Source organism: Vitis vinifera, chromosome 5, assembly GCF_030704535.1.
Source record: "Vitis vinifera cultivar Pinot Noir 40024 chromosome 5, ASM3070453v1".
NCBI lineage: Eukaryota > Viridiplantae > Streptophyta > Magnoliopsida > Vitales > Vitaceae > Vitis > Vitis vinifera.
In genome coordinates this window covers 23374954-23401849 of record NC_081809.1, presented here as the reverse complement: position 1 = coordinate 23401849, position 26896 = coordinate 23374954, and the positions used below count along the sequence as shown (strand labels likewise).

Here is a 26896-nt window from a genome sequence, read left to right as displayed (position 1 = left end):
TGATAGGTTTTGTATGATTTTTAAACAACTTGAATTTGATATTAAGACGATTATTGATAGTTTTTTTTTCTTTTTTTTACCAAACTATTTTATTAAGACATTCCCTACAAAAATTAACACATATGAAATAAAATTAAAATCAATAATGTTTGAATTGTTCATTATAAGTAAACTAAATGAAATATACATTTTTACTATTTTTCTTTTATAAACATAATTTCTTTGTTATAAATAGAGATTAAAAAAAATCACATTTAAATGGAATTAAAAATAAAAAAAATTATTTATAACATTTTTATTTTTTTAAATCATTAATTTAAATTATGAAATTAGTTTTAAAATTAAAAATATTTGTTGTAATTATAGTTTTGAAGATTTCATGATTTTTATCTTATTACTTTGAAAAAATTGCTTTAATAAGAAAGTATTTATTTTAATTATTTTAAATATTTAAATCTTTATTAAAAAATATTTAGGATTGGTGTGGAGAGCAATTAGGTAATTTTGGAACGGAGAAATTTTGAATATTTTGAAGAATTTAATTGGGCAAATTACCCTATTTACACTTTTTAAAATATTTTGGAATGGAAAATTTTTGAATATTTTGAGGGCATAGTTCAAAGAATTGAAAGATTTTAATCAATTTTGGACAACTTTTTTTTTTTGTCTTGTCATCTAAGGATTGCACACTCTTAAGGTACACATTCCTCTATTACACATTCATCTTATGTATTTTATTTAACTCGCGCATGATTATTCAAATACTTATCCCACTAATGATGTTTGAAAGAAAATTTTGTTTTTCCATCTTCCACTATTTTTTGAAACAAACCAATGAAAACATGGTTAATCTACCTATGGTTATACATTGAGTAGCAGGTATATGGAATTTGAGTCACTGTACAAGGTATTTACACTAAGTGTACATGGAAAATATACTAACTGTACAAGGGTGTACAAGACTATTATTTGTAAAAGATTTTAAGTGGTTTTGAAAAACTTGTTTGTTTATTTCCCCTAACCGATGATAAATGACATTCCTTACACACATTGGTTAAGCATACATTCATCTCATGCGCTTTATCTAACTTGTATATGATTATTTGAATAGGTACCTCACTTATGATGATTGTAAAACAAAATTCTACAACAATTTTTCTTCTTTTTTAAAACCAAACCAATGCAAACATGGTTAACCGACCTATTGTCAGATATTCATGAAATGATCTATGAAATTTGAGTTATTGTACAAGGGTATTACACTAATTGTACAAGGCAAATTTACTAATTGTATAAGGGTATACAAGACTACTTTTTGTTAAGGATTTCAAGTGAGAAACTTTCCTATTTTTTTCCACTTAAAGATTTTTTCCCCACTCAAATTCTCTTACTCAAGAATTGTTTCAAATTTAATTTTGAAATTTCATCATCAAAATTTTGTAATTGCATATTTTGTTTTTGTAGTTTTAGCAATGTTCTTTCTTTTCACTATTTTTTTTTTGTGAAATTTTATCCAAATTAATCTATATTTAAAATTATAATCATATTTATCAATTTTTTTACTAAGATTATCTTTAATTCTTTTAATATATTTATACTCATTTATTTAAAAAATGAAAAAATAATTTTTTTTTTTTTTTTTTTGTAAACATGTTCTATTACCTTTCAAGTAAAAAAATTAGATAAGTTTGAAAGTCAAAAAAAAAAAAAATTAAATACCACTTTCAATAATTTTTAGATAAAATTTTATATAATATATTTTATTTAAAATTTAATTTTTAAAGCTTAACTTAAAAATTGTATTGACAATTTTCTTGTTGTGAGTCAAAATACTTTGCATTAGTCTATCTAGATAAGAAGAATTATTAATATAATATTAGAACTTCATATCTTAGTTATTTTTTTCAATAAATTTATCTTTTTAAAAATTTTAAAATAAAAACATTAAAAATTAAAAAGCTAAAAAGTATATATATATATATATATATATATATATATATATATATATATATATATATAATAAAGTGAAGTGATAGTCAATTTTAAATTTTTTTTAAAATATGGTTAATGTAGAAAATATAAAAAATAATTAAAAATAAGAGAAAAATATAAATGAAAGGGTAATATAAATTTAAAATAAAAAATAAAAAATAAACTAAAAGATAAATACAAAAAAATAAAAAATATTTGGATGAAAAATCCCAAAATTTTTATCATTGTTTTTAATAAGAGCAAAAAGATTCAATATCTTTAAAAATGAAAAATAAAAAAACATTATTATTTTTTATTTGACATAAAATAGAAATATATATTGGAATAAAAAGAAAAAAAAAAGTTAGAAATGAGTAATACTTAATAGGGAATGGAAAAGCAAAAAAAAAAAAACATAAAAAAAATTGAAATTCACACTCACATAAGGGATAAGGGTATTTTAGGAATTAATGAAAGACAATATCCTTCATCTTAATTTTCATTCTTTATTTGGGTCTTTGGCTTAAATATGCATGATTGATGGACCAAATGTTAATTTTTGGGCCCCACTGGGCCTAAAACACAATTCTCCCTAATTGATTCATGTTTATGGGTATTGGGGTTCTTGGATATTATTTTGAATTGCTCTTAGATGTATTTGTAGCCTTGGGCTATCATATTTGTTTTGGGTTTGGGCTTTGTATATTTGATTTTGGGCCTAGTTTGTTTTATTTGTTGGGTTTGGGCTTTGTTTCTTTTGGGCTTATATATATTGGTCTGGTTTTTTATTCTAATCATTCATTTATTAAAAAGGATAAGGAGATAAATGAAAGCAGTTACATATGGTTTTGGAAGTTAAAGGAAAAAGGATAGGGAGGAGTTTCAAATTCATTTATTTAATTTAGAGCATATTGTAAAAATCATTTTTTATATTTTTACTGGCATGTCAATTTAGTCCCTAAATATTTTTAAAACAATATTACCCTAATCAATGCTCAAATATCAAATAATCTCTTTTATTAAAAATTTTCATCAAAATTTTATAGAAAACTCCCGCATAAACAATGTTCAATTAAACCAAGTCAAAGCCTAGTTCATTTGTTTAAAATATTGTGAGAGGTTTTACTAAACTTCTGGGGGAAAATAAATAAATGGAGTACAAACTCTATGCATGTAACATTCCTACCTTAACTTCAAGGATATTTATATAATTTAAAATTTTTAAAAACAGAGAGAAGATAAATGAGATAATTTTTATTTGGTACCTTTAGAGACCCTCGAGAGAAGATAAATGAGAAACTTTTCCTTTGGTCCTTTAAACATCCTCCATCTTTATCTTGTTCTGTTTCTTTGTATTATCATTTTTTATTAAAATATATATATAATCTTAATTTTTTTTTTTTTAAAAGTTGACAATAGGAGGATTTTTTTTACGAAAGGTGAAAGAAAAAGAATACAAACATATCCTGTTTTCAATGATAGCTAGAAAATAAAAGAAAAAAAATCAATGAACAAGCAAGAATTAGGGAATTTTTTCTTGGACATTTACTTTTAGGAGGAATGAAACTTCGGTAATTGGATTGGTTGTGTTGGTTTAGGTCTATTTTTTAGCTCACCCAATTATTGTACATCTACAATTCCCGTTGTTTTGAACCCTAAAATTTGTAATCCACAATTTCTTTCAACTCTTTATTTGTTCTTTTATCATTTGATTTGAAGACATGCTATCAATCTCTCTCCAATTCTTGAGTCTTCCATATGCCTATATCATGATCAACCAACATACCCTTAACTGCAAATGACATATATCAAATTCAATTGAAAAAATTATAATGACCATAAATTTCATAATCATAAATGTTTAAGATCACCTAATGAGAGATCAAAAAATGTTTGGAGATGGTGATGGAAGGTGGAGAGAAAGGGGATGCGATGAGAAGAAATGCTAAAAAATGGAAAGGATTGGCAGTGGAATCTATGGAGTATGGTGCTTCAGGCAAAACTAATCTAAAACATTTTGTGGAAAGCTTAGAAATCAGGGCTCATTGATGCAAAAACCATCTTTAGTGGGCTTGGGCCTGAGATGTAATATTTATCACAACCTTAAGTATTAAACATTTTGGATTAAATGATTGATGGTGTAATAGCATTATTAAAGGCTACGAGTTTGAAACATCAAGAATCAACACCAATCTTCAAGCAGCATAATGCCACGGCCGCCACCGCTGTTTGAGAGCTCCGCCGCCGTCAGTCCCCATCACTCTCACCAATGATTATCTTCACTGCTCTTTCAGAAGAGGCATAAACCAGTAATCGCAATTGCAATGGCACCATCATCACCCTTTCTGCCGCTATTTCCACCCCCCATAATTAGCAAATCAACCAGAAGACCCTTAAAGAAAAATAAATAAATTAATTAATTAATCTTGCTTATTTTTTTGGTGTGACATTTTTGGGGGCATTTCATCCCTCCGACCTTTTCTCATGTTTCTATCGTTCTATATTTTAAAAATATCTAAGTCAAAAAGTTCAAATACTTTGAAAAAGCCAAAAAAAAAAAAACAACTTCGTGTTTAATATTGTCAATATAATCTAAACTGGATGAAAATATTTCTTATTTAATAAAAAATATTTTAATATAATTTGATGGAGGATATTTTTGTCCAAAAAGATAATTATTCTTATTTTGACTATTTTAATCAAATATCTCCATATTTTATTAAACTCCATTTTCATTAGTTTGACATACCTCCCTTATTTTGAATTAGAGGAGAAATAAATGAAAATATAAATGATAACTCAAACTTCAAGAAATGTCAATGAAATTAACAAAAAAAAAAAAGCCATTATCACCTTAAAATTGATTGTATTAGTAGTAGTAAGAGAGTAAAATCCATGTTTTAATGCAATTTATTTATAATTTTAAGCATACCAAAATTATCTTAATCTAATCGCTTCATATATTCAATTAATAGTAAGCTTCATTAGTTTCTTTAATTAAACAGCTGAAAGTCAGAGGATTGTGAAACTTGAATGAATGGAACCTGTTTGAATAATTGAACCCCTTTGGTTTATGTACTAGAAGGAAGTTGCCAACTTGCCTTTGATGGAAGCAGGACAAGAAATCGTTCCATCAAAATCTTGTGATCACTTTGAGTTGGGATGGTTATTTTGGGCCTCATAACGAGCCTTTTCCAAGGAGCTGCTTTCAAATGCCTTTTACAGTGAGAATCGATTCTCAAAACTGCAATGATGGGAGGAGTCAGTATCGGGAGGGACGAAACATTCCTAATATCAGCGATTACCTTGGGCTCATGGTAATCGACGTCGTTGCGCCTAAGAATATCTCTATATAGGACCACAAGCACCATGACCATGGACATAATTGGACCACCATGATGAGCAAAAAAAAAAAAAAAGGAAAAACCAATCACATTTCCAAGTGGACAGTTGTGGATATTTTGGAGGCTATTGAGGTAAATATGTGGTGACAGGGGGCCAAGGAAGGAATTAGATGTTTGAAGATGAAAACAGACCAACACACGCTACGTGGTTGGATATGGTTTGTGTCACAAAAGGGCATTCCACTGATGAATAAAAAGAGTCACACAAGCTCACAATGAAATTTAAATTAAGAACGGTAAAATTTCATTTTAATGTCTAAAAATAATAAGAAATGGTAAAAAGAAAAAGAAAAGAAAGGGTTTTTAATTTGTTCTATTTATTGAATAAGAATAGCCTTTATTTATCCTTTTTCTACTCACTATTGCCAGACCAAAGTAATTCTAGATTTGATGGGGATATTTGGATATGGTTTTGAAATGATTGAATAGATTCAAAATAAAGACAGAATTAATAGAAGAGAAAAAAGTTATAAGAGATATATGATAAAGTTGACATAGGCTTTGATAATCGTTTTATTGTTCAAGGTAAGAAATATATATACACAGTATATAACCTAGTTATCGTTACAGACTTATCAAATTAACCCCTCAAAAAAGGAAACTATACATGGTTGGTTACCAAAACAAATAAAAGAGATTAAATGTATGTATTATTGAAATATAGAGACTTGATAACAAAGGATTCGATAAAGATTGAGATTGATTTTCAAGCGAACAATTTTTCTTATCATGACTCAGATAAAGATGTAAAGAACAACGAAAAATAAATGATAAGTAAGAGGGCTTGTAGTTCAAGGCATAAATGTGAAGAAAAGTAGGAGATACATAGTGGAACAAAAAGGCTCATGGTTTAGGATAAAAACATAAATAGTGGGAAAATATGAGATGTTTTGAGACGTAATAATTGTATTTGTTTCTATCTTTTATAATATTTTCTATTGTATAATAGAATATTATCTATCATCCATGAAAATAAGCATTGTTGGTTAATGAATCATATTAAAATCTCATATATCTTTGTATATAAATATTTTATTTTTATTTTTTATATTCTTCAATTAATATATTACAGTATTGAAATCCCAACACATAAGAGTACAACTTGGGTCTAATACCAATGTTAGAAAAAATTAATATTAAAAAAATATGTTTTATGGTATGAACAGTATATATGCAAATCCTAGAAAAACAAAAATGTAGTTCAAGAGCACTCTTTCGTTGATGATAGCAATACTAGAAAAACAACTCAACAGATAACATAAGAGCTAATTAAATCAAGGCATGCCTCAATCCTACTCCCTAAATGATGCACTCATGATATGTACAATAAAAAAGGATCCCACAGTGGTGAATGCTCTAAGAGCATACTCCCATATCCACAATCCAAAGAAAGTCCCATTTAGGACACGAGGGTGGAAAAAGAAACAACATTCTGTGTATCTTTATCTATGCACCTTTGAATTAAGTATTTTGAACATTGAAGAAAAGAGCATAATCGAATTAGAACCAAACACTTGACCGTTATCTCTAGGCAATCATTATAAGTAATTGATCCATCTAGAAACAAAAGTCATATGCACTGTCCACTAAACAATCTACAACTATTGTCAGTAAAGGAAGTAACCTTAAAAGAGACATGTACAATATTTGGATGACTTCGTTTGACTTGCTCTGAGGGACATTGTACATATATATGCAGAAACGGACTAATGATTTTTCTAAGGGCTTGAGTTTTAACATGGGTGTGGACTGTAGAAAAGGGTATTGCTGATTGCTGAAGCACTGATGATTTCCAATTCTAGCTAGATTGCAACTGAAGATGATAGACATATGGACCCTTGACTATACAAGGCACCAAGAGAGGGAAAAAATCAGTATCCTCTGCCAGACCTAAAAACCCTGTGATCTTGACGTCCAACAAACCCCTATGGAGAACACTGTTTTCCATATTACATCAGTAGAAAAATAAACAGTTTAAATACTTGATGATATTAATCTTTATTTAAGTTTAAGTTCAAGTTCAAGTTTATTCCGATTTGAAACAAAAAGCAAACTCCACGTAAGACGAGTGTAGACCCAAAATTTGCTGCAGGCCCTTCTCTAACATTTATTTCAAGCATATTTCTTTTTCACATTTCGACCAGCCGCCGCCATCGCACCACTCCGGCAGACACCGGACTGACACCTCTCCCTCTCTCTTATCTTTTTTATTCTCTCTCTAACATCCCTCCCTCCCTCCCTCTCCCTCTCTCTCTCTCTCTCTCTCTCTCTCTCTCTCTCTCTCGACCCCCCTTCTCTCCATTTCTTCACACCAGTCGTGGATAGTCGTGGATGTTTTGGAGGCTATTGAGGTAAATATGTGGTGATGGGGCCGAGGAAGGAATTAGATGTTTGAAGATGAAAACAGACCAGCACACACTACGTGGTTGGATATGATTTGTGTCACAAAAGGGCATTCCACTGATGAATAAAAAGAGTCACACGAGCTCACAATGAAATTTAAATTAAGAACTGTAAAATTTCATTTTAATGTCTAAAAATAATAAGAAATGGTAAAAAGAAAAAGAAAAGAAAGGGTTTTTAATTTGTTCTATTTATTGAATGAGAATAGTCTTTATTTATCCTTTTTCTACTCACTATTGCGAGACCAAAGTAATTTTAGATTTGATGGGGATATTTGGATATGGTTTTAAAATGATTGAATAGATTTAAAATAAAAATAGAATTAACATTAGAGAAAAAAGTTATAAGAGAGATATGATAAAGTCCACATAGGCTTTAAGAGTCAAAGATAGTCCTTCTATTGTTTAAGGTAAGAAATACATATACAAAATAAATAAATAAATAGATTAATCTTGCTTATTTTTTTGGTGTGACATTTTTGTGGCCTTGTCATCCCTCCGAGCTTTTCTCATGTTTCTAGTACCTCGTTCTATATTTTAAAAATATCTAAGTCTAAAAGTTCAAAATATTTCTTACTTTGAAAAAGCAAAAAAAAAAAAAACTTTGTGTTTAATATTGTCAATATAATCTAAACTGGATGAAAATATTTCTTACGTTATTTAATAAAAAATATTTTAATATAATTTGATGGAGGATGTTTTTGTTCCAAAAGATAATTATTCTTATTTTGACTATTTTAATCAAATATCTCCATATTTTATTAAACTCCATTTTCATTAGTTTGACATACTTTCCTTATTTTGAATTAAAGGAGCAATAAATGAAAATATAAATGAGAACTCAAACTTCAAGAAAGATCAATGAAATTAACCAAAAAAAAAAAAAGGCATTGTCACCTTAAAATTGATTGTATTAGTAATAGTAAGAGAGTAAAATCCATGTTTTAATGCAATTTATTTATAATTTTAAGCATACCAAAATTATCTTAATCTAATCGCTTCATATATTCAATTAATAGTAAGCTTCATTAGTTTCTTTAATTAAACAGTTGAAAGTCAGAGGATTGTGTAACTTGAATGAATGGAACCTGTTTGAATAATTGAACCCCTTTGGTTTATGTACTGGAAGGAAGTTGCTAACTTGCCTTTGATGGAAGCAGGACAAGAAATCGTTCCATCAAAATCTTGTGATTACTTTGAGTTGGGATGGTTATTTTGGGCCTGATAACGAGCCTTTTCGAAGGAGCTACTTTCAAATGCTTTTTACAGTGAGAATCGATTCTCAAAACTGCAATGACGGGAGGAGTCAATATCGGGAGGGACGAAACATTCCTAATATCAACGATTACCTTGGGCTCATGGTAATCGACTTCGCTGCGCCCAAGAATATGTCTATATAGGATCACAAGCACCATGACCATGGACATAATTGGACCACCATGATGAGCAAAAAAAAAAAGGAAAAACGAAATCACATTTCCAAGTGGATAGTCGTGGATATTTTGGAGGCTATTGAGGTAAATATGTGGTGACGGGGCCGAGGAAGGAATTAGATGTTTGAAGATGAAAACAGACCAGCACACACTACGTGGTTGGATATGGTTTGTGTCACAAAAGGGCATTCCACTGATAAATAAAAAGAGTCACACGAGCTCACAATGAAATTTAAATTAAGAACTGTAAAATTTCATTTTAATGTCTAAAAATAATAAGAAATGGTAAAAAGAAAAAGAAAAGAAAGGGTTTTTAATTTGTTCTATTTATTGAATGAGAATAGTCTTTATTTATCCTTTTTCTACTCACTATTGCGAGACCAAAGTAATTTTAGATTTGATGGGGATATTTGGATATGGTTTTGAAATGATTGAATAGATTCAAAATAAAGACAGAATTAACATTAGAGAAAAAAGTTATAAGAGAGATATGATAAAGTCCACATAGGCTTTAAGAGTCAAAGATAGTCGTTCTATTGTTTAAGGTAAGAAATACATATACAATATACAACCTAGGCTTACCAAATTAACCCCTCAAAAAAGGGAACTATACATGGTTGGTTACCAAAACAAATAAAGGAGATTAAATGTACATATTATTGAAATATAGAGACCCTATCACGAAGGATTTGATAGAGGTTGAGATTGATTTTCAAGCGAACCATTTTTCTTATCATGACTTAGATTAAGATGTAAAGAAGAACGAAAAATAAATGATAAGTAAGAGGGCTTGTAGTTCAGGGCATAAATGTGCAAAAAAGTAGAAGATACCCAATGGAACAAAAAGGCTCGTGGTTTAGGATAGAGACATAAATTATAGGGAAACATGAGATGTTTTGAAACACAATAATTATATTTGTTTCTATCTTCTATAATATTCTCTGTTGTATAATAAAATATTATTTATCATCCATGAAAATAAGCATTGTTAGTCGATGAATCATATTAAAATCTCATGTATCTTGAAGTCAATGAGGTATTATATGAAGTGAAAAATGGATCAACACTTGTAATAATGATAAATTTATAAGAAACCCTAGTTTATATTGATAATCATCTAAGACAAATTGTTGGTTTTATTTTCCTTTCATTTTTCCTTGACTTTTTTTTCGTGGTTAACCAAATAAAAGAAAATGAATTCTTTTTTTTTTTCCCTTGAATTTTCCATAGATAACCAAACAAGTGAAAAAATTTATATTTCTTTCCTTAGTTTTTTATTTCCTTCCATTTTTCCTCCCAATTTTCTTTCTCTCGCATTTTTCGGAAACCAAACATAGCCATAAAGAATGAGAAAACATGGAATGTTTTAAGGCACAATAATTGTATTTATTTTTATATTCTATAATATTCTCTATTGTATAATAGAATATTATTCATCATCCATGAAAATAAGTATTGTTGGTTGATGAATCATATTAAAATATCATATATCTTTGTGTATAGATATTTTATTTTTGTTTTTGTATTCTTCAATTAATATATTACAATATTGAAATCCCAACACATAAGAGTACAACTTTTGAACATAGAAGAAAAGAGCATAATCGAATTAGAACCAAACACTTAGCCGTTATCTCTAGGCAATCATTATAAGCAATTGATCCATCTACAAACAAATAGTCATATGCACTGTCCATTAAACAATCTACAACTATTGTCAGTAAAGGAAGTAACCTTAAAAGAGACGTATACAATATCTGGATGACTTCGTTTGACTTGCTCTGAGGGACATTGTACATATATATACAGAAATGGACTAATGATTTTTCTAAGGGCTTGAGTTTTAACATGGGTGTGGACTGTAGAAGAGGGTACTGCTGATTGCTGAAGCACTGATGATTTCCAATTCTAGCCAGATTGCAACTGAAGATGATAGACATATGGACCCTTAACTAAACAAGGCAGCAAGAGAAGGAAAAAAAATCATTATCCTCGGCCAGACCCAAAATTTGCTCCAGGCCCTTCTCTAACATTTATTTCAAGCATATTTCTTTTTCACATTTGTTGGATCTTTTCTTTTCAGGCTCATTCGAATACCTAATAGGAAGATTAAATCCTGACCCTTGACTTCCAAAATCACATCCTTTTTCTCGTTTCCTTTCTTCACAACCTCCCCCTGGCCCCCAAAATTTTCCCTTTCTTGTCTTTCTCTTCTTCTTTTTCCTTTTCCTTTTTTATGTACTTTCTCCCATACCTACCCTTATCCCCACCACACCATGGTTCAAAGTCGCGGTATCGGTCATTGACTCGGAGGGCCACGAGGCATATCGGTCTCGACATCTCGGTTCGGTATCGGGCGATACGCAAAATAAGATAATTAGAAATTTCAAAAAATTATAAAAAATGTTATATAAATTAAAAAAAATAGATATAATTGAATAAGTTGAAAAAAATTAATAAAACAATTTTTTTTTTTCACATTTAGCTCAAAATTATTTGTCATTTTCAATAACTTCTAATTTAATTTTTTAAAATTAAATTAGTGAAACTTGAAACCGACTTAAACTTTATTAAATGACATACGATTAATTTGCTTATTATACATTGTATGGATAATGATATCTTTATGAAAGTGTAATTAATTCTTTTGTTAAAAATAAATAATAACACTTTACAAAAATAATTGTTAATAATATTTTATTTAGAATAAATTTAAAAAAATAACATTTTTAATATATAATTGAAACACATTTTACTTAATTTGTAAAAAGAAAGATGATGAAAAATAAAAATGAAAATAAAAAGGATAAATAATTTGTACTTAAAAAAAGAAAAGGGAAGAAGATATATATATATATATATATATATATATATAGAATATATAATTTTTAAAAATTAAATTTGTGAAACTTGAAACTTACTTAAACTTTATTAAATGGAGTGTGAAATAAAAACCTCCAAGTTATAAAATTTGATGAAGATGAAGAGATTTATGACATAAATCAGAGAACGGCCCAGTTACAGCTAATAGTTAAAAAATGGGCTGGCCCATGCTCAGCCCATAATTAGCCAAATGAGCGTAGCCCTAATATTTGCTTGGACAAACGCATTCAATCATCCCGTCCCCAGAAATTGCCGTCAAGACCCACAACACCACCTGCAATTGCAAATTTGCAACCGTGCAAGACCCAACACGGGAGGGGAAGCAATTTGACTGTGAAGGGGTTGTCTCGTCGACGTCGCCGGTGAAAGATCCAGTCCACTTGACGAGTCACCACCGTCAACACCAAAGCTCCACCCTCTGGTAATTCTCGATTTTGAGGAAAATCAGGTAAGTAAATCCTAAATCATGCCCTCATCCTTCGGTGGTTTCTCCACTTATTTCCAAACGGGTCACGGGTTGGATTATTTCTTCTTCGTCTTCTTTGATCTTCTCATTGATGGTTTAAAATTTCAGAATATGTGCTTGCTTTTGAAAGGGCAATCTTTGATTTTTTTTTTATATGAAAATGTTCTGATGTTTTATTGTGATTGGAAATAAAATTTGAAAATTCTCTGTAACCTAACCGAGTTAACTCGAAAACTCAGACGAGTCAGCCGAGTTTTACCGATTCCTAGCCGAGTTCGTGCATTATACTGTATTTGGTATCGGTCTCGTCGCGACAGGTGTCGAGGCGGATACGACTCGGCCGATACTTTGAACCCTGCACCACACCCCTCGCCACCATGGCCTCACCGTTGCCAGTCTCATCACCGACACAATTGTGGCACTACTGTCGGCCAATACCTCCATCTCTCTCCCACTCCCTCTTGTACCCATTTTCACACTCATACCATCATACCCTATCGGCACCGTAGCCATCTTCGTCTGGTGACCCCACTTTGACAAGTCGCCGCCATCGCACCACTCCAGCAGACACCGGACTGACACCTCTCCCTCTCTCTATCTTTTTTTATTCTCTCTCTAACATCCCTCCCTCTCTCTCTCTCTCTCTCGATCCCCCTTCTCTCCACACCCTTCTTGCCACCTTCACACCAGTCGTGTACCTCACAGCCACCATATCGCCCCCTCTCCACCATTATAGCCCGCCGCTATCGACTTGATCCGTTCCAGCCACCGAGACCCACACTTCCATGGCCTCCACTACCCCCATCTTCGACGAGGCCACGCGCCTCCCTCGTTGGCACAACTGTCGACCATTGCACTATTTATGGCCACAACCCAAACCCCGCGCCGCCATCCACACGGATTGCCCATGCTATCATACTTCCATGCTGCACTTCGCTTTTTACCTTAAGGATTCTTCAGGAGCATAAAGCAAAACCCTTGCTTTCAATCTTCAAAGTGTTAGTTTTGAGAACTTGGGCTATTTGTGGGCTTTGATTTGGGTTTATTTATTGATTCATGTTTGTGGGTATTGGGGTTCTTGGATTTTATTTCAGGCTTCAATCATTGCTCTGAGATGTGTTTGTGGCCTTTGAGCCTAGTTTAATTTATCTGTTGGGTTTGGGCTTTGTTCGTTTTGGGCTTGTATATATTGGTTTGATCCCCCTTTTCTCTTTTTTTAATCATTCTCATTTCGGCCTTGTTTTGATTTTGGAGATGGGCCAACTTTACTACCTCCCTCTGCTTACTTTTCGCTTAGAGCTTAGATGTCCACCACATGGAAGGGCATATGAAGACCAAGCTTGAAGGCCTACAAAAGGGCACAGACCCTAGGATTTTAGAGGAGGCAGTGGACGACATTTTGAGGAGGCTCTTTCTGTATATTTTATTTCTGTTTCATTTTCAGTTCTATAAATATTCTTATTTATTCCATTTTATATTTATTTATTTATATATTTTATTTTGGGTTATTTGTTGTTTATATCCCTTTTATACACTTTTTGCATAGTTTCAAATTCATTTTATTCTTTTACATTTTTTATCACCAAGTTTGCATATAAAATAACATCTAAAATCTTTTTTTAATAGAATATAACCTTTATTAAATAAAAACTGTAAAAATCTTTTTTCTTTTTTTTTTTTTCAAAGTTTTTTTTTGAAAAAAAAATATATAAGGTATTTATTTCCAATAAAAAAACTGCAAATCATTTTTCTAAAATAGAAAGGGCAAAATCCTTCTTTTTCTTTAAATAAAAACTGAAAAATCCTTTTTTAAAATAAAAATTGTAAAATAGTTTTTAAAATAAAACTACATTTTTTATTTTTTTTATTTTTTAAGTAGAATGACAATTTTTTATTTTAAATAAAACAGTGAAACTTTTTAAAATAAATTTTAAAACTTCTTTTAAAGCTACAAAATCATCTTTTTCATAAAAATATATAATCTTTTTTAAAAATAATAAAATTGAAACTAAGTGGTCCTTTTTAAAAAAAAAATTGAAAAACTCTTATTAACAAAATAAGAATAAAATATTTTCTAATATTTTTAAAAAATAAATTTGAAACCTTTTTTAACAATAAATTTGAATTTTTTTTTATTGAATTGAGATAATTTGCACAGTTTTAATATAAAATTAAAAAAGAGTCATATGGTGTTTTTTCTCTTATTTTGTTTTTTCTTTAAAAATGAACAAAAATAAGTGGTGACTCCAATTTTTTCAAAAAGACAATTTTCTATAATACAATGTGTTTTTCCATCGAATGGGAACCCTGTCAAGTGGGAACGCACGAGAAAGATGTAGATTCACAACAAGTTAATGAAATATTTATCCTTATTGAGAAAAAATTATTTTTTATATTAATCGATATAAAAGATAAGTATATATAATTTAACATAAAATAATATTATCATAAATCCTTGTCGCAATTTAAGAGTGTTGTATATGTTTGAATATTGAAAAGAAATGATAAAACTTAAATAAAAATAAATTAGATAATATTACATTAAATACTTTTATGAATAGCCACATAAATTTTAAATGACCTAAAAGTCAATCATTTCACACTTTTTTAGAATATAAGGAAATTATTTTTTATTATAAAAATTACAAATTATGGAGCCTTTTACAATAGAAATAAAATAATTGAAAAAAGGTCATTTGATTAAAAGATGAAATAATCCCCCATTTATAAATTTAAATCTCCATTTTTTTTTAACTATCCATTTTGATAAAAATATCCTTATCTTTATTTTATAAATTTTTTTTATTACATGTAAATAATGAAAAGGTTCAAGAGGATTTATATCAAAAGAAAATTAATTAATTATCAAGTTAAAAAAAAAAAAAGAGGTTAGATTTACAAATTTGAAATCATTTAATTCTTTTTAATCAAATAATTCTTTAAAAAAGCATTCATCCATCTTGTTGCCCTCTATCACACCCCAAAACACACTCTAAGGCATGACAAATAATTGTGAATCAAAGTTGAAAGGGATTACTCATCTTTACACAAATAATTGTTGTGTTATAATATACTTCCACTTGCAGTTTTAATTGCTATGACAAAGCTTGGAGGATATTAACCCAAGTATCTCGACAAAGGTGGTAAGATTTTAAGATATGTCTACCATTGATGTGGTAGATAAATAGTCTTTATCAATATTAATATTTGGTATTGATGTGGTAGATAACCAATTTTTATCAATATTAATATTTGATATTGATTTATATTTGAAATGCCAATAGTTGGGTCCTTATGATGGAAATCAAATTAATTAGCTAATCCAAATATGAGAGAAAACTGGTCCAATTACCACTTAAGAAATAAATAATAATTAGTGAAATCCATCTAATAAACCAATCAAATAGAAAATAGGAAAAAATTACCAACAAGGAAAAATGAGAAGAAATATGTATTCATACATCTATTTGTACTATTTTTAGAAGTAGAATGTACAAACAAATTTTTAATTACATTTTGTAACTTTAAAAAATATTTAATATCTTCCTTAATTCTAGTTCTATTTTTGTTTTTAAAAATAGAAAAATACATTTATGATTCTACAATAATAAAAAGAAAAAAATTTAATGATTTTTTTATGATAAGTTTCCACCACTTTCGAATCTCTATAAGTGAGATATCAAGTTTTTGAATGTGAACCTAAGTTGAAAGAGACTACTCATCTCTGTGCAAATAATTGTTATGTTATGATATACTTCCACTTATTGTTTTAATTCCTATGACAAAGCTTGGAGGATATTAAGCCAAGTATCTTGACAAATGTGGTAAGGTTTTAAAATATGTCTACCACTTTGATGTGGTAGATAAAATAGTCTTTATCAACATTACTATTTGATATTAATGTTCAAGATAACCCATTTTTATCAACATTAATATTTGATATTGATTTATATTTGAAATGCCACTAGTTGGGTCCTTATGATGGAAATCAAGTTAATTAGGTAATCCAAATATGAGAGAAAACTAGACCAATTACCACTTAAGAAATAAATAATAATTAGTGATATCCATCCAACAGACCAATCAAATAGAAAAAAGGAAGAAAATACCAACAAGGAAAAATGAGAAGAAATATATATATTCATACATCAATTTATACTATTTTTAGAAGTAGAATGTATAAACAAATTTTTAATTACATTTTGTAACTTTAAAAAAATATTTAATATCTTCGGTAATTCTAGTTCTATTTTTGTTTCTAAAAGTAGAAAAATACATTGATGATTATACAATAATAAAAAGAAAAAAATTTAATGATTTTTTTATGTTAAGTTTCCACCACTTTCGAATCTCTATACGTGAGATATCAAGTTTTTGAATGTGAACCTAAGTTGAAAGAGACTACTCATCTCTGTGCAAATAATTGTTATGTTATGATATACTTCCACTTATTGTTTTAATTCCTATGACAAAGCTTGGAGGATATTAAGCCAAGTATCTTGACAAGGGTGGTAAGGTTTTAAGATATGTCTACCACTTTGATATGGTAGATAACCGGTCTTTATGAACATTAATATTTGATATTGATTTATATTTGAAATGCCCCTAGTTAGGTCCTTATGATGGAAATCAAGTTAATTAACTAATCCAAATATGAGAGAAAACTTGACCAATTACCTATTATGTCATACACACATATGTGGTTGTGAGATTCCTTGTGTATATTTCGTGTCCTAAAATCAAGGAATTTTTTGGCCATTAATTTGTATTATGGGCAAAACTCCTCGAAGGTGCGAAGAAGGATTTGGTGACTTGATGCAAATAATCATAGACAACGCTAGAACTTCACAAAGCCAACGTTGCCCCATGGGTAGAATGGCAATGCATGTCTGTAATTTTGTGGAACTGTTCTAATCTATCAGCTCCATCTACTCCTTTTTAACTCCTACGACAAAGCTGCTAGGGTTTTGACCTTCATGCATCTACCACTTTGATTGAAGTGGTGCAGTTTTGACCATACAAAATAGAATCTAATTCATTCTATTCTATATCCACATACAATTAATAATTAAATCAAAGAAGTAAAATAAAATATAAAATTTAAAGGCCAGCCACATGCTTTCTCCCATTTTATCCGCGTTTCATTGGCTCCCTTTTTTTTTTTTTTTAAATTGACAATTATAAAACATTAAGTAGAAATTCCTTTTAGTGTTTTTTTGATAAGTTTAGACAATTTTTCAATGTTTTGATGTGAGAAATCAATATTATTAATATAAGATACGATTGAATTGTGAGTATTAAAATTATGTTAAATAAATTTAGAAATGGAAAAAAAAAAAATTGGTACCTTTATTTCACTTCATTTTTACTATCATTCTCAAAAATGAAAAATAAAAATATATTACTAAAAAAATTACAATTAAACATACTCTTCCTTATAATCCTTCCATCTTCTATCCTTGGAGATCCAAGAACGAATATAATTCCATTTATAAAAGTATTTAATAAAATGCATTTAGCTAGATAAAGCAGCGACTATGGTTTCTGTGGGGGTAAAAAGTGGGTAGTGTTGTATAGAAGCTTCTATTCTATGTAGCAAGGGAACACAGTAGCTACCATGGTGTTATTGTTCTGTAATTATAATTCGAGATCAAATCATATGTTGGGATCCCAATAAGACAAGGATCAGGATCTAGGTCGGATCTATGGTAGAAAAAGAAACAAAATCAAACAAACAACTTTTCCTTATATTAATATTATATAAAATATCCTTAAATGTCAACATAAGCTACATAAAATATCTTTGAATATAGACATAACTTGAAATCAACTGCTTTAAAACACACATCTACCACCTTTTTGTTTGTTATGATATATTTATACCCGTCTTTTTCGGACTTTTCTCAATAGTACGGTAATTTAAAAAAGTTATGCTTAAATTATTATAGTAGAAGAAGTTATTACAAATATATGGTAGTTTTTGCCATCTAGGAGAGAGGAGATAGGAGAGAGGAGAGAGGGTGAACGGATAATTTTTTTTTAAACCAAAATCATCTTTTCAAATTTCACAAAAATTTCAATAGGAACTCGTCTCTTGAAGAGACGAGTTCCATGAAAAAAAAATTCCTTAAGGGAACTCATCTCTTCAAGAGACGAGTTCCCTAAAAAAAATATATATATTTTTAAAAAAAAAATTCCCAAATTAAAAAAAAAAAAATAACAATTCCTCAAGAACTCGTCTCTTCAAGAGACGAGTTCTATGAAAATATATATATATATATATATATATTTAAAAAATTCCCAAATCATATAAAAAAAAAAAAAAAAAAAAAACAATTCCTCGAGGGAACTTCCCATGGAAAAAAAATATTTTTTTTAAAAAAATTCCCAAATTAAAAAAAGAAAAAGAAAAGAAAATTCCTCAAGGGAACTCTTCTCTTCAAGAGACGAGTTCCCATGGAAAAAAAAATTCCTAAAAAAAAAAAAAAACAATTCCTCGTCTCTTTTTTAAATCTTTTTGTTTTTAAATTTTTTTTTCCATGAAGAGACGAGTTCTCTTGAGGAAAAAATTTCATGGAACTCGTCTCTTGAAGAGACGAGTTCCTTGAGGATTTTTTTTTTTAAATTTGGGAATTTTTTTTTCCATGGGAACTCGTCTCTTGAAGAGACGAGTTCCCTTGAGGAATTGCCTTTTTTTTTTTTTTTTTTTTTTTTTAATAATTTGGGAATTTAAAAAAAAAAATTAAAAAATTTCATGGAACTCGTCTCTTGAAGAGACGAGTTCCTTAAGGAATTTTTTTTTTTTTTTTTATTTTAAATTTGGGAATATTTAAAAAAAAAAAAATTTAAATTTTTTTTTTCCATGGGAACTCGTCTCTTCAAGTGACGAGTGAAGAGACGAGTTCCCTTGAGGAATTTTTTTTTTTTATTTGGGAATTTTAAAAAAAAAAATATACATTTTTTTTCCATGGGAACTCGTCTCTTGAAGAGACGAGTTCCCTTGAGGAATTGCCTTTTTTTTTTTTCTTTTTTTTTTTTAATAATTTCGGAATTTAAAAAAATAAAATAAAAAAATTTCATGGAACTCGTCTCTTCAAGAGACGAGTTCCTTAAGGAAATTTTTTAATTTTTTATTTATTTTTTTTTAATTTGGGAATATTTAAAAAAAAAATTTTAAATTTTTTTTTTTTTCCATGGGAACTCGTCTCTTCAAGAGACGAGTACCCTTGAGGAATTTTTTTTTATTTGGGAATTAAAAAAAATATACATTTTTTTTTCCATGGGAACTCGTCTCTTGAAGAGACGAGTTCCCTTGAGGAATTGCCCTTTTTTTTTTTTTTTTTTTTAATAATTTGGGAATTTTAAAAAAAAATTAAAAAATTTCATGGAACTCGTCTCTTGAAGAGACGAGTTCCTTAAGGAAAAATTTTTATTTTTTATTTATTTATTTTAAATTTGGGAATATTTAAAAAAAAAATTAAATTTTTTTTTTTTCCATTGGAACTCGTCTCTTCAAGAGATGAGTTCCCTTGAGGAATTTTTTTTCTTTTTTTATTAGGGAATTTTTTTAAAAAAAAATATACATTTTTTTTCCATGGGAACTCGTCTCTCCTTTTCGTCTCTTGAAGAGACGAGTTCCTTAAGGAAATTTTTTTATTTTTTATTTATTTATTTTTAATTTGGGAATATTTAAAAAAAAAAATTTAAAATTTTTTTTTTCCATGGGAACTTGTCTCTTCAAGAGACGAGTTCCCTTGAGGAATTTTTTTTTTATTTGGGAATTTTTTAAAAAAATATATATATTTTTTTTTCCATGAGAATTTGTCTCTTCAAGAGACGAGTTCCCTTGAGGAATTTTTTTTTTTATTTGGGAATTTTTTTTAAAAAAATATATATATTTTTTTCCATGGGAATTTGTCTCTTCAAGAGACGAGTTCCCTTGAGGAATTGCCTTTTTTTTTTTTTTTTTTTTTTTAATAATTTGGGAATTTAAGAAAAAAAATTAAAAAATTTCATGGAACTCGTCTCTTGAAGAGACGAGTTCCTTAAGGAAATTTTTTTATTTTTTATTTATTTTTTTTAATTTGGGAATATTTTAAAAAAAAATTTAAAATTTTTTTTTTCCATGGGAACTTGTCTCTTCAAGAGACGAGTTCCCTTGAGGAATTTTTTTTTTTTATTTGGGAATTTTTAAAAAAAATATATATATTTTTTTTTCCATGGGAATTTGTCTCTTCAAGAGACGAGTTCCCTTGAGGAATTGAATTTTTTTTTTTTTTTTTTAATAATTTGGGAATTTAAGAAAAAAAATTAAAAAATTTCATGGAACTCGTCTCTTGAAGAGACGAGTTCCTTAAGGAATTTTTTTTATTTTTTATTTATTTTTTTAAAATTTGGAAATATTTTTAAAAAAAAAATTTAAATTTTTTTTTTTTCCATTATATACATTTTTTTTTCCATGGGAACTCGTCTTTTCAAGAGACGAGTTCCCTTGAGGAATTGCTTTTTTTTTTTTTTTAATAATTTGGGAATTTAAAAATAAAAAAATAAAAAATTTCATGGAACTCGTCTCTTGAAGAGACGAGTTCCTTAAGGAAATTTTTAAAATTTTTTTTTTTAAATTTGGGAATATTTAAAAAAAAAAAAAATTTAAAATTTTTTTTTTTCCATGGGAACTCATCTCTTCAAGAGACGAGTTTCCTTGAGGAATTTTTTTTTTTTTTTTTGGGAATTTTTTAAAAAAAAATATACATTTTTTTTTCCCATGGGAACTCGTTTCTTGAAGGGACGAGTTCCCTTGAGGAGTTGTTTTTTTTTAATAATTTGGGAATTTAAAAAAAAAAATTTTATTTTCATGGGAACTCAAGAGACGAGTTCCATTGAGGAATTGTTTTTTTTTTTCTAAAAAAAAAAAAAAATTTGGGAATTTTAAAAAAGAAGTGACGAGTTCTCTTAAGGAATTGTTTTTTTCATGGAAAAGAGACGAGTTCCTGAGGAATTTTTTATGGAACTCGTCTCTTGAATAGACGAGTTCCCTTGAGGAATTTTTTTTTTTTTTAATTTGGGAATTTTTTTTTAATATATATATATATATATATATATATATATATATATATATATATATATTCATGGAACTCGTCTCTTCAAGAGACGAGTTCTTGAAGAATTGTTTTTTTTTGTTTTTTTAATTTGGGAATTTTTTTTATAAAAAATATATATATTTTTTTAGGGAACTCGTCTCTTGAAGAGACGAGTTCCTTTTGAAATTTTTTTTGAAAAGGTGATTTTGGTTTTAAAAAAAATTATCCGTTCACCCTCTCTCCTCTCTCCTATCTCCTCTCTCCTAGGTGGCAAAAACTACCATATATTTGTAATAATTTCTTCTACTACAATAATTTAAGCATAACTTTTTTAAATTACCGTACTATTGAGAAAAGTCCCGTCTTTTTCCTATTAAAATTATACATTGACTTATGTTCGAATGCCACATAATTAATAATTGAGTCAACATGGAGGGGAGCAAAGCTCAAACCCTGATTTGGTAACTATATTAAAAAACATTTCTAAAAAACTATTATTTTATTTTTTAAATATATTTTAAAATTAATTTTTATATCTAGTTCTTTATTTTTAATTATTCTACATATTGATATAATTATTTTATAAAAACGGTTCTTAAAAACACAAACAAAAACAATTATAAAATTTTCTTTAAAAACATCGTGTTTTCTATTTTAAAGAATAAAAACATAAAATAGTTTTTTAGTTGTTAAACATCTTTCCTTGTTGGGTGTTTTTTTTTTTTTTTTTGTTCTAGAGAATAAAAAATTGATCTAAAAAATAGTTCTCAAATATACTCTAATTAGCTTTCAAATGTAAGAGAAAAATGGCCAATTATCATTTAGAAAAATTAAACTAAAACTTGGTGACATATGCCAAATATACCAATATGATCCGAGAGTGAAATTGTTAGTTTACAATGTTACATACATGGATACTATAAAATTTGTGAAAAAGTTGAAATTAAAATAGAAAGATACAAAAATAAGTAAATAAATAAATAAGAAACAAAAAATAGAAAAATAAAAACATGAGCTCTAAAGGGATATCAATTTGATAATGCATTCAATCATTTAACTAACTAAAAAGAACTCATTGGGTTTATTGACCCAAACCCATTGGGTCTTTAACATGTGTTTATAATTGACCTAAAAATAATTTGGTTTTGATACCACAGTATCGTATTCTATTTTTTCTTTCTGAAATTTTTTTGTCCATTCTACAATGAGAGCTGGTAAGGCTTTTAACTCCCACAACAAAGTTGGTAGGGCTTTAACACACGTACACCTATCATTTTGATTGAAATTTCTTCTACAAAATATCTTTTACGTTGTCTTGACTTTAATTTCATAAATTAATACTTGTATAAAATAACATTAAATTCATTGTACAAAATAAACAGGTGATCTTTACCAAAAATACTTTTGGTGATATCTTTGGAGGAAGACGTATTCAAAATATTTTTCTTTCACTAAGGAATGGATGGAAATAAAGTTAATTAGCTAGTTTGAATATGAGAGAAAAATGAACTAATTACTACTTAAAAAATAAATAATAATTAGTAATGGACTAATTCAGAGCATTTTTAGTGATATCCTTCGACGAAGGATATATTCAAAGCATTTTTCTTCACTAAGAAATGAATGGAAATCAAGTTAATTAACTAGTTGGAATATGAGAGAAAAATAGACTAATTATGGCTTAAAAAACAAATAATAGTTAGTGGTGTCCTCCAAATATGCCAATCAAATAGAAAATTAAGAGGAAGAAAATACCGAAACCAAGAAAAGAGAAATATGTATTCATAATTTTTTCGGCATTGGAGGAGTACATGCTCAGAGCATTTTTCTTCAATTTCCTCACACACCGTTATCTACATATAAAAAGGAATTGAAAAATCAAATAAACAACTTTCTATTACATCATGAATTGTACATAAAATATCTTTGAATATAAACATAATCTATAGAAAATATTTTAAAATGTGGACTCAAGTTGAAAGGAACGGCATATAAAAAGAAAAATTCAAATAAACAACTTTCCATTACATCAATAGTGTATAAAATATCTTTGAATATAAACATAACCTACCGAAAATATCTTAGAATGTGTACTTAAATAATTGTGGTGTTTTGATATGTACTTCCATCTACTGTTTTAATTTATGACAAAGATTGGAGAATTTGAATATACTTCCATCTTTGAATATCAAATTGCACCCACATACCTATAGGCTATAAAAAGCATCCACTTCCCCCGAGGTTGAGCTAAGAGCCACCCTCTCCATTAAACAATTGGTCAACTTGTTTCCCATCCTTCGAGCAAAATATAGAAAGGCGACTGCTCATTCAATAACAATGGCCGATCCCACTACTTCCAGCCTTAACTTGAATACAGAGTCGAATCAGGTTGGAGCTGAAGGTGCTAGGGAAATTCAGATCACCAACCAGGCTGCAGCTGAAGATGCTAGGGAAATCGAGATCACCAACCTGGCTGCAGCTGAAGATGGCAGCCTGACCAAGATCACAATCATGGATCCTAAATTGTACGTGGCTGCAGCAGATGGTGACACCCATGCCCTTAACGCTCGTAAAGATGATATTCAAGTCAAACTAACCCCAAAGAAGAACACTGTTCTCCATGTTGCAGCCCAGTTCGGTCAAGCGGAATGCGTTGAGTGGATCCTTGGGTTGGGTTCTCCTTCATCGCTATTGCAACAGCCCAATGAGAAAGGTGACACACCACTTCACCTTGCAGCCAGGGAAGGGCACTGGAAAGTGGTGAAAAATCTGATTGACGCTGCCAAAAAACTTGGAGAAGGAGACACAGAAAGAGGGGCTGTAGCAGATTGTACGGTAATTCTGAGGATGATCAATAACGACAAAGACACAGCCTTGCACGAGGCAGTGAGAAATCATCACCCTGAGGTGGTGAAGTTATTGATTCAGGATGACCCCGACTTTGCCTATGGTGCTAATGCTGAAGGCAATACTCCTCTTTACATCGCTGCTGAGTGGGGATTCGGAGACTTGGTGCAGATGATCCTAGACAAGTACTCTTCACCAGCTCATAGTGGCATCAAGGGTCGAACGGCTTTGCATGCTGCGGTAATTCTCAATAACAAAGGTACGTAGTGGAGGATGCACCATTTTTATTTAATGGTCGAATCACATTACAAGAGGAGACTTAATTTATTTTCTTAATTTTCTTAAATCATTTTTTTTCTCTCATTTGTTGATTTTATCAGCAATGACAAAGAAGATGCTGAAATGGAAACCTGCTTTAACTAAAGAATTGGATAAAAATGGGTGGTCTCCCCTTCACTTTGCTGCATATGTGGGTTGTCATCCAACAATAGTGAGGCAATTGCTAGAGAAATGTGACAGCAGTATTGTCCACCTAGGCGTCAAAGACCATGGAAACAAGACAGCTCTTCACATTGCAGCAAGCCGAGGCCATGTGGATGTAGTGAAAGAGCTGGTGTCACGCTTTCCAGATTGTTGCGAGAAAGTTGATGATGAGGGCAATAATGTTCTTCATTTTATAATGCCAAAAAAAATATTTGTAACTTCGGGTTTGTCAAATATTCCCCCGTTAAGGATGAGAGGACTCATGAACGAGAAGAATGCTGAAGGAAAGACGCCCCTCTACCTGTTTCACAATTCTCCCTTGTCTAAAGATGTCGACTACTTCCCACCTCCGAAGAGGATGTTGACGTGGATATTGGACACCTTCGCGAGATTAAGGGTAAGGTCGTCAAAATTTTCGATTTCCTATGTTACCCATTTGACATCCAAAAATACATAATTTTTTTTAATTAATTTTAATTATATATATATATTTTTTTCGTGTTTCTGTATTTTAATTATATAGATATTACATCTGACAACCATCCTTCATATGCTTTTATTCAAAAATATGTTTTTATGTGAGAGAAGAACAATAAAAATGCAGTTTCTGGTAATTTTATGTTAGCAAATATATTATTTTTCTTCTTTTACAAGAATTAGGATGATTCTTTCACCCCTTCAAATCAAATCTCTATCCATGTTTCTCTAAACATTTTACAATTTCAGAGACGGAGTCCAAGTTTCAGAGTTGGGATCAGACCCTTGGGTTCGCTAGAGGTCAAGGAAGACATGAATAGCAGCGAAAGCAAAGGAAGCAAAGAAATATCTGAAAACAAAGGAAGTGAAGAAAGTAAAGAAATATCTGAAATGAAGAAAACAATGAAAAGCCATATGATAGTGGCGGCACTCATAGCAACTGTAACCTTCACGGCAGGTTTCACACTGCCTGGTGGTTACATTCCGGACAAGGGCGTTACCCAGGGCATGGCAGTCTTATCGCTCCCAACAGATGGCACCCTGGGCAAGGACGGAGACATGGCAAGTGCAGCAACGGAAAGTTTCAGAAATTTTGTCATGGAAGATAGCATAGCCATGGTACTTTCTATGTGTGCAATTGGTATTTACTTCCTTGCCTCTTTCCCCATAGAAAATAAGAAGACCGTCCACGCATACTTATTGTACGGCTATGTTCTCACCTTGGCTGCGATGGCTGTAATGGTGACAGCATTCGTTGACGGGCTGCAAGCTGTGCTACATCCTTCTTCATCGCTTGAAGTTACCACCAAATACATGATTGTAGTCTTCTTGCTTTTCCTTTTTGTTCCAGCTTTTCCTTTATCGGTAACCATCAGTCGGGATTTTGTATGGAAAAAATTTGTGAATCTTTGACATTGATGTAAATCATTTTAAACATGCTTAAGTCTTACCTATTGTTTATGCTTTTACTAACAAGTTTCCGATTACAATTAGTAATCAGGGAAAAACATGCTTTTTGTTTTTTTACAATGAATAAATACATTCTCCAGTCTCCACTTTTCATCTTCACCAGCCATAAAAATATTAAGCCCCTGGGTGCATTTCCCTAAATTAAGGAGTAACTCTTTGATCCAAAGGCATTATTCTCACCTAATTTACGAATCCTTCTACCATACTAAATTTACCCTTTCCTGTTTTTCCTTCTTTTTCTTACACTAATTGTAGAACACCATGGAGAGGTGTGTATATGGATGATGTTTGAATGATACTGCTTTCACAATGAAATTTCCTTCTACTAGAACATTTTTTGATTGTGGTGATATCCTAGGTTGCATTTAGATATACATATTTTAAAGGTAAAATACAAATAATCTTTTAGTTATACATATTTAAAAAATTTTAAAATGTCAAATATCTTTTTAATGATTTTTTAATAGGTTTCCACAGTTTT

General features: G+C 29.6%; 1 protein-coding gene across 1 annotated transcript; it reads left to right on the top strand.

The window, feature by feature from the left end:
* The first annotated feature begins 23881 nt into the window (after positions 1–23881).
* On the top strand, positions 23882–26414 carry LOC104879439 (ankyrin repeat-containing protein ITN1). The gene is made up of 3 exons (XM_010652215.3): positions 23882–24745; positions 24867–25366; positions 25696–26414. The coding sequence occupies exons 1-3, from the start codon at positions 23977–23979 to the stop codon at positions 26356–26358; spliced, it is 1932 nt and encodes a 643-aa protein (XP_010650517.1). The 5' UTR covers positions 23882–23976; the 3' UTR covers positions 26359–26414.
* The last annotated feature ends 482 nt before the right edge of the window (positions 26415–26896 follow it).